General features: G+C 47.7%; 1 protein-coding gene across 1 annotated transcript; it reads right to left on the bottom strand.

The window, feature by feature from the left end:
* Positions 1–4,698: 4,698 nt before the first annotated feature.
* Positions 4,699–7,015, bottom strand: LTR84_011945 (uncharacterized protein; the record flags this gene model as incomplete). Its single annotated transcript, XM_064855472.1, has 5 exons — positions 4,699–5,490; positions 5,599–5,627; positions 5,730–5,850; positions 5,908–6,838; positions 6,894–7,015. 5 exons carry the CDS (start codon positions 7,013–7,015, stop codon positions 4,699–4,701), a joined length of 1,995 nt encoding a protein of 664 aa, XP_064699865.1.
* Positions 7,016–9,343: the final 2,328 nt, after the last annotated feature.

The raw sequence follows: 9,343 nt of genomic DNA, 5'->3' as shown, positions 1-9,343 counted from the left end.
AAAAACCAGCAAAGGTTTTATTGTGCGTCTCTTGAAGTTGATGGAGGTTGATCAAAGAAGCCATTCGGGATTAATCATAGATAGCAGTAGAAATCTCAGATTACCTCTCCCGCAACCCTCTCACCTGACGGAGATGTTCTAAGACACGACGGGGGTGGACTGTGCTATTTTGAGAGTATATACCAGTACAAGAAAACGGAGCATAGCAAGATCATTGGCATACACAACAATTATGCAAGCCCAACGAGGACCGGCAAGCCGTCATGGCCACCTTCAGTAAATTTGGATGCCTGACGCACAAAGACCAAGTCAATGACAAAAATGCTAGAAATTCATTCAATAATCAGTGGAGGGCTTACCATGGCCGAGGTGAACAAAAGTGGTGTCTCGCCAACGACCTTAGGGGTTCTCAAGTCCGCAGAGGCTCTAGGAATCGAGGATGATAACATCAAACATATGAAACTTTGCAACGGCAAGGAAGACATTCTCAATGTGCAGATTAAGAGCGAGCGCAGGTGGGAACCAAGGAACGTGGATGAAGAAAACATGCTGCCGGAGCCGACACAATGGCACCAAGGCGTATATTATTGACACACTTCGTCGATTTGCAGACCACTAGAGGAGTCGGCGAGTAGTCTCAGAATCTCGTTGATGTTCAAGTCGTTGGAGCCCTGAAATTGTTCTATTTGCCGCTGAGATAGGTCATCTGACTGGATTGTTGTAAATGGAAGCTGTTTTGGGTGATCACTGGTACCAGAATATCGAAGCCCTTATATATGCTGGGCCGAACCATGGAGCAAGCAAGATGAACCTGCTGGACCAGATGTTGAATGGTTAAAGAAGCATTGATGATTGATTAGCCGGACTGTTCTAAGAGGCTAGAGCTGAGCTGGGTATGGTCGTAATTGAATATTTCAGATGTCTTCTGGAAATTCCAGATCGTAGACAAGGGTTTCGTCGCATAGCATCTCCCGGAGATGATGTGCTCTAACAATTAGCAGTCGACAGTCACCGGACGGAAATGAATCGAACATACTTCAAATGCTCCGGGTGTCCAACATAAGTCTTGATGCTCTCTGCGTTTTCCATTACCGCAATTAAACCCATGTCGAAGCCCCGAGTACGGTGTGCGGTCGAGGCAAGCGGGTAGTTTGCATCGATCTTCAGCAGGCCCGGGATTTTTCCAACCATAGATTTTGAGAGCGTAGCCCATTCTGAAACCTGGGCTGGGTTGACACCAGTTTTAAGTTTGAACAACACTGTATTTGAGAATCACTTATAAATAAGTATTTCTTGACAATGAGCATGATGATAACGAGCATGATGATAATGAGCATGATGATAATGAGCATGATGATAATGAGCATGATGTGCTTACAAATGTGGTAGATTGCCATGGCTTTGGAGCAAATTGCTTAAGTTGATTTATTTTAGCGAGAGCGGCTTGTGTTCAGCGTAGAGGAATATCGATCCGAGACGGCTTGACACATTTAATATAGTCTTTCAAAGGTACAGTACAATGACCTAGTCCCCACACAGGTTCCTAAGGATTTTGCCTTCGGCCCCACTCCAACCAAATGAAAGAACCCGTTCCGATAGTGGTCGGGCAGAGATTCGGCTAGACACGAAGTGATCGATGGAGTTTAAGGAGTCCTGGATTGGCTCGAGATAACCCTCTGATTCATTATTGAAGCTTGTGGTGCCCGAAGCACAATGATCCTTAAAGTCGGTTATGATCAACTAACCACAGTCAAACTACCTAAATAGATATTGCTCTCTCTTTCTCCCCTTCTCCCGCAGTCTACATGCGTATCAATCAGTTTCCGTCGGGTCCATAACATAAGAGCCTCTGAATCACTGCCTCGAGTTTGTAGGTCAGGCCTCCGCGCCCTCCACGCATCCATGCCATCGTGCCGTACCAAAATACCAGAACGGCACCCTCTCCATCAAGTCCACGCAGTTCTGCCCATGTTCCATCTACATCGGTCCGGCCAGACTTCCTATCGATAACCTCTACATCAATATGATCGTTTGGAACCGAGTTCCGCATACCAATTTCCGGTAAAGAGCACGAACTTGTCTAATTTCGTCAGATTATGGGTAGAAACAGCAGTATCGCCTTTCGAAGCCAAGCATGCGGAAGTGATGGCCAGGAATGGGTTTACGGATGATAGTTGTTGATGTCAAAGTCCTGTATTCCAACACCTGACCTCGTTGACGTGTCGCCCGGTCCTTCGCCATTGATGTCAGCTGACTCATAGAACCAAGCAATCTCGATTCCAGCAGCATGGAACTTATCGTCAAGAGCACGAGCAGATTGGCAGACTCGCTCTCTTTCCTCCTTGTGCTGCATACGATTCTCATCAAACTATGCTGCAACTGAATCAAGATGCTCTTCCTCTGATGTCTTGGGAGTAATTCCCAAGTCGCCATCCGTAATATTGTTGTATTTGAGCATGTAATGCAAGCTGTTGCGAGCAACACGCCGGGCAATAGGGTGACATTCCGGCCCGTAGGTGATCAAGAAAATCGCTGTAGTTGGATGGCTGCCCAGGCATGAGCGCAAGTCCAAGCTTCCAGACAAGATTGTGTGCATCTTCTATGCCAGAGTTGAACCCAGCGCTACTCATGGCGGTACGCGATGTCGTGCATCACTCACGAGAAAGATGCGACTTCCCCACTTCGATAGCGTTCAGTGAATTTGACATTCACGGTCCCGTGGCTGATGCTTCTGAGACTAACGTGCAAGTCAGAATCTCGAGATTTTTTCGAATCCACTCTACCATTGACTGGTGATCACATTGGACAGAGTCTTCTGGGTGCCTGGGAAATACAAGCACCCACTTCTCCTTTTTCTCACGTGTCGGATAGTAGGGTCAAAGGTGACAAAGGTAACCAGAGCCCCAACTGCTTCAGAGCTTTGGATTGATAAACTAGGAGATAAAAACAGCCTTGTTGACGTGAACAGCCGTAATGTCGGCGTTGAAGTGGGCCGTAAACATGTCAACAATGTCTGTCTCGCCTTCCCATTCAACTCCCAGGCTTTCCACGAGACCTCTGCACCCACCCCCCCTTACTGCGCCTCAGCATCTTCAATTTCTTGCCGCCTCAACCCACTGTCAAAACGACCCTGTCAGCTTTTCCTTTGACGAGTTGTAAGAAATGCAATTTGGCGCCAATTCAAGTGCACGCCGTTGTAAGACGGGTTCGAGACGTATCTGGGCCAGGGTGAAGTATTGTGTTAGAGTAGCACGTCGGTGCTACTCTTGATATGTACCGCCACCCCAAGAGTCTCGAGATCAGGTCTACCCCCTGTTGGCCCGACGTTTGTGTACCATCCAGTTCTTCCAGCGGCGCACAGAGGTGCTCAGTGCCTGGCAACTTCTTCTCCAACCCGATCTGTCTAAATGTTTCAACCGTACGCCGGTTCAATCCGCAAGCTTTGGGACGGACCAATGCTCCAGGGAATGCTCAAAAATGATGTGGGGAACTTTTCGCATGGATAGCAGGATGGAAGAAACAAGCCCAACAGGGCCTTCCTCAACAATAGCTAATGGTAGCATAATGTTAAGTGAGGCAAGCTGTAACAGGAATGCGCCGTAAATCCACCGAACTACTGAGCAGACGACTGTGGTCGCCAGTATGCTACGCTTGGAACAAAAGTTTGAACAAAAGTTTCGGCCAAAAATGCTGGGGACTTTGTTCCCTAAAGCTTACCTTCTTTGAAGCATGAAGATTGACAGGTCCGGTATACCCTAGGGCACGGGCGAGTTTTGTGCCGACCATTATTTTAGGGAATGGGAACGCCTCCTTTTTCTGGCTACCGGCCTAAAATTGTATGATACTGTACCAGTTGAGCTACTGGTTCGTTACATTCGAAAGACCCAGAAAACGGCGCACGGGAGTAGGCACTGTTCACCAGCACAAGAAGGATAGCTTCTTTCTCAATCACTTCTTACTTGTGAATGACTCTCATGCCAGCAGGTGAGAACAACAAGGGAGAAGTAACAAAGGACGCTCAGCAACCCACTCCTTAGGAGTCCTTATGGATCCTTAAGGCTACGCCGGTAGCTGCTTTGATCGATATTGCTGAAGACCAAGCGTGCGCTCATTATTACGAAGAGGGGATCAAGGGGATCCTAAGGTGTTTTCTTCATCTGCCTCACAAAATCTAACGGCCAATATCCCCATCGAATGGAAGTTGTAGAAGCACTTCAGCTGGTGAGGTCCTCTCGGACTGGAGAAAACATTTTACGCCCATTTCTACTATACCCGAGACTGCAATAACGGTTGAGGAAATGATTACTACAATGATGAAGTCGAAAATGGGGCCAAAATTACGCAAATTGTGGGTGCAAGGGCGAAAGTGTGCACAAAATTTGGTGGCGAAATGGGTTTAGTAGTTGTGCCTAAATTCCACAAGACTAAATGCTAGGTGAATCGATGCTGGCGTAAACTGTCGAATGATTTGCATCCTCAGCCGCGACTTATATCCAAGCCGTGCTTCTATTGAGGATGGGCACTAGAAGCCAAAGCAAACCCGGGGCCACGTGAGATTTCGCCTGAGTAATCATTCAAATTCGTTGACTTCCTTCAATGTAGGAAAGCGTATACTTTCCTCCTCCGTGAGTCTCATTCTTATCCCTTGCCGTATTGACTTAAAGGTCCCAAGACAGACCTCATCAACGCTTTCGAGACTCATCGAATTTCAGAGTCCCATAAACCTATACCTTCGATCGACGGGAAGGATTCCGGGAAAGATTCGGGGAACATAGAATAATCCAAGGACGATATCTCTAGTTCACACAGATCTTGCTGTATGTCTCCGCCCTCTGTTGAATTTATGATTCCACCACCCACAGCCGAAGTCTTGCCTAAGGATGAGCGAAGCTGTTCTGTAATCTTGTGTACGATATCGAGCATATTCCGTGCCTCTTTGTCCATATCACGGACCCCCTGTGACGTGTGCCTGAGTAGCTCCATGGCTGTGTGGAAGATTTCCTTGAACGAGAGCCAGTATTCGATTGGATTGTGTGATACAACCAACAAAACACAAGACAGGATTTCTATGAGGAATTCATCAAAGCCTGCCCGACAAAGCCGGGGGATTTCGCAGGTCTTGAAAATATCGTCGATGATGGTCACCGAGTCTTTTGCGATCGAAGCCAGTAGTCCCGTTGGTGGTGGCCCCGGCTTTGAAAACTGAGAAGCGCTGAACCTTTTGATGTGCGTAAGCATCCTGATGTGGTTTGCGCGTATCTGACAAAGCGCTTTCATTGGCCTTTGATATTTAGGAACACTCAGCGCTGTGTCGCTCATCTGATCGACTTCTACAATGCATTCGACAATTCTTTCCGCGCAAAAAGCCAGATAGTCCGCCTGACCGTCAAAATCCTGACTTTCTTGCAGAGGTGCGTCCACAAGACTGATGACGTCGGACGTGATGCGACTCATTTTTACCATTGCAGCCAAGAATGGATGAGGCCCAGTCTAGCAACTGACAGTTAGTAGCGTTTGGCAATCGGGGGTTCTCTTTCTGGTTCCATGGAGTTTTGGACACCATCATCACCGTCACGGACCATAAAAGAACAGACTTACTAGGCTAAGAAATTTGTCATCGACACGCTCTTTAGTTAGTGTCCATGGAAGACCCAAGATGAAGCTGCATCTGTGGTCAATATCAAAGATGCACCAATATAAGCCCTTTAAAAAGTCTCTCTTTTCGCGACTTAGTTCTGGATTGGCTAGGACGCTGTCTTTGTGCAAACCATATTCGAGACATGATCTTGCCGCGAAACCTGCCAATCGCCAAGCCTTGATCGTTTGACTATGCTGGATAAAGTAAATTGCCTGTCAATGATCGTCTTGTTAGTAAAACTACAAGGTTTGGGGTGCGTAGAAGCATACCATCAAGGAGGCCATCATGATATCTTCGACTTCGGCGGCATCTCCCCTCATGAGATTCTCAGTGGACCATAGAATGTGGCTATGTAAGTCATTCCCTAATGGGGTCTTATCCTGCTCTTGGCAGGATAAAGCAATGCCGAGCACAGCTTTGATAATGTCAATGTCAATAAGATCTACCTTCACAGCCTCGGTATCCGATACTGCAATATTTGTCGTCGCTACCACCCGTCCGAAGAGTGTATCGATCTTTGCCTTGAGCGAGTCCAAATAGACGCAGGGGTACATGTAGTAAACTTCAACCACAAAAGTCTGGAGAAGTTGTTGAGCACCTTCATAGCCGATGGCTAGAATTGTGCGCGCCACTCGGGTCAACTCACCCAGCGGTACAGCAGAGTTATTTGGGAGCTCAGAGACTTCAATGGCAAAGTTGTGGGTGGGTTTCGCAATGACTCCTTTTGCTTCTAGATTCGAGCTTACGACGTTCAGAATGTGACAATGGCTGGTTTGAGAACGAGCTGATTGCCGTTGAATGAAGTCGTCCTTGGAACCACTGGGTCGTCTTGTGTTTCGGTAGCCACCGTCACCTTGAATGCTCTGTGTCGAGGGATCACGAGGTCGGTCACTCGGGGTCTTGACGTAGTCGAACAGCATGCTTATTTGACTGGAGATGGAGTTCAAGCTTTGTTGCATCGTTTCGATGGAAATCTCCAACTTTTGCTCTTCCGTTTGAGCACTTCCATCTCTGTGTGGAATGTTAGATTTGAAGGCAAACTGTAAAACGATGAAAAACAGTTTGCGAGGATACAGGATCTCATACTTTCCCTCTTTCCGGGAAATGTAGTTAGTGTATACGCAGTTGACCTGCAACTCTGAACATCGTCCACAGGGAACATTCCCACTGCATTTAACCTTCCTTGCTTTGCAGGTATCACTTTGCGATTTTAGTTAGATTTATTCTCGTAATGAAAGATACTGATTGTTCTCACCATGCTACACGGGCGTATCGCTCTCTCTTCTTTGGGGGAAATGCCACACTCGCATCACCGTCATTGGCCGCCAATCGTTTCGGTGGATTGGGTCGTTGGGAGGTCGTCGATGCAATTGACATTTTCGATGGTAAGCAACATGGAAGTATGAGAAAAATTGTCTTTTCAGCTCCTGGAGCGTGAGTATACTAACATCTTTGGGAGTGCAGGCCTGGAGTTGTGCAGAAGTCCGTTGAGGTGGGCAGCAAATTTGGTGGGGGAGGGGGCCAGGAAGGCAAATTTGTCAAGTTAACACGAGGGCGATTTCGTGGAGACCCCTCATGGCCATTGCAAGTGCAGGCTAGACCAAATGCCCCACAGAGATAGTACAGTGGTCGGGCCAAATATTCCCCCGGGCGATCACAGTTCCCGCAACCCCGCCCGGAGAAAAATTGCTGGGCCGAGAAGAAGCAGCCCACTTACGATCTTCTTGGCTTCGGACGTAGACCATATGTACTGCCGACTTTCTTTGCCAGAATGCAGGATGAAACTTTCCCCCACACGTCTTTCCAGTCAGCTGCGTCGATGGACAAGAACTATTTTCAAGGGAACAGGAATTTCCGTTTTTGTCAGTGTTAGTATTGCAACCTATACCCCGGAGTCTTTGTCCCTTGACACTTCAATTTGGTTCCTCTTAATTCAGTCACTTATGCCTCATTAAAGTATCCTTCAATCTACCCACCTATCTGAAACTTTTCAAGTAAGATGCTTATGTGTCAGCCCACCGGGTTCTTGCGCTTGCCTCTTTGGTTTAAATTCCTCCTGCCGGTCCAGGCAGATATGAGGAGATTTGAGAGCGCCTTGCTCACCCGTAATCTTTATAGTGCCAAAGACATCCATACAACGTTCAGAGCTCCTCCACAACCGAAGGAACATGTCTGAAGTACGCGTATTTTGAAACCGAACCCGACCGGTTCGTCTTGTCTTTCTGCGAAATCCATCCTAACAGCACTGTTTTCCACTGGGTTGTCATAAAAGCAATGGACTGTACGGAGCACATTGCCGCCGAGTTAAAGCCACCCTCAAGAATCTAGCAGTGGCCAGACTTTTTCCTTTGCAGCACGGTTCGGTTCACAATTCATTTTTGCTCCCGACTCTGTGCTGATTCAGGACCGGCTCAGAGTTCACCATGCGTGGCTTAGCTTGAGCTGAGTCTCACTTAGGCAGTGTACGCACGCCTAAGTTAGTTCACCCAGATGGTTTGCGCTCTAATCTAAACACGCTTGCATGCAGATTCCCGCCGACAACAGTGATTCTTTGCAGAGAGTTTCTTTTCGCACACCCAGCCAAGCAGGCACAAGGTCTATGCACATTGAGGGGCATGGACATTCGTCCCTGCGGATAACACAAAGCTATTGTAAGTGTCTTCTCGGGAGAGCATGCGGCACCCCTCCCGCAGTTACAGGCCGACAACGGACGGTTTCCTTCGCCATCGCTCTGACTGTGGGCAAGTTTGGCAAGTCGTCGAATGTTGGAAGCCTCGATCTTGGTACCACTTGATAAATCTTGTGTTGCACCTAGGTTTGCCACTCAGGGTAGAGTACCATGGCCAGAAGAAAGGCCATACGATAGAACAAAGGACCAATTTTGAATTCCATGAGAGGGGCTGGACAATCTCCAGCACCGAGACATGCGCCAAGCCTTTCCCTCGTCGGGAAAATGTGTTGCTGACACGACCCTACACTCCGACGTAATTACGCTATATGATTACTGGTGCGCCGTACCCAGGAGATGCGTGGCTTTTTCGTTCCACTCAAGTTGTTACCTTGCGGAGATTGTCACAGGTTATTGATGTCAAGGACGCGTTATTTGCTTCACTTGATGCAGAATAAGCTGTTCTAGATCGATTCGCTAGCGATTTTATTTACAGCAGCGAACAGGAGCCATAGAATAGAAAACAGAGACAATTTTGGCATCCATGAGCTGCATATCGAGGGGCAGGACACTCTCCTGCACCTAAACTTTCGCCAGCCTTCAACAAAGTTGACGTGGAAAATCTTTAATCCGAAACAGTGTGCCCGCCAAGCACGGCTATGATAAACGTCTGCAGGTCGCCCATCTTTTTACTCGATTGACTAGGAAACTGTTGAGCTGGAAAATGCAGACGGAAGGCTTCGATGCGAGGCAGGAACCTACATCTGGCTTTAGCAAAAGTATCCAGACCACTCGCCTACATGGATTTGGATTGTCGAAGTCTGCAACTGAGAAAGGACGCAGCCTTGTAAGTGCTAATTTGTACATGAAATGCGGGTATTGGAGAGAATAGACGGAACGAAAAGGTCTCCGAGACGTGATATTTACAGCGAGTGCCACAAGTTACGACAATCAGTGAATCTTCTGCAGCCTCATGGTAAACAGTCCTCACTTTGCAGCAGTATCGGTGATGACCAAAACCGAAGAGAGAGTACTCT

Source organism: Exophiala bonariae, assembly GCF_035927105.1.
Source record: "Exophiala bonariae strain CCFEE 5792 chromosome Unknown scaffold_62, whole genome shotgun sequence".
Classification (NCBI taxonomy): domain Eukaryota; kingdom Fungi; phylum Ascomycota; class Eurotiomycetes; order Chaetothyriales; family Herpotrichiellaceae; genus Exophiala; species Exophiala bonariae.
Note: the sequence above shows the minus strand (reverse complement) of the source record. Positions and strands in the feature narration are given on the sequence as shown.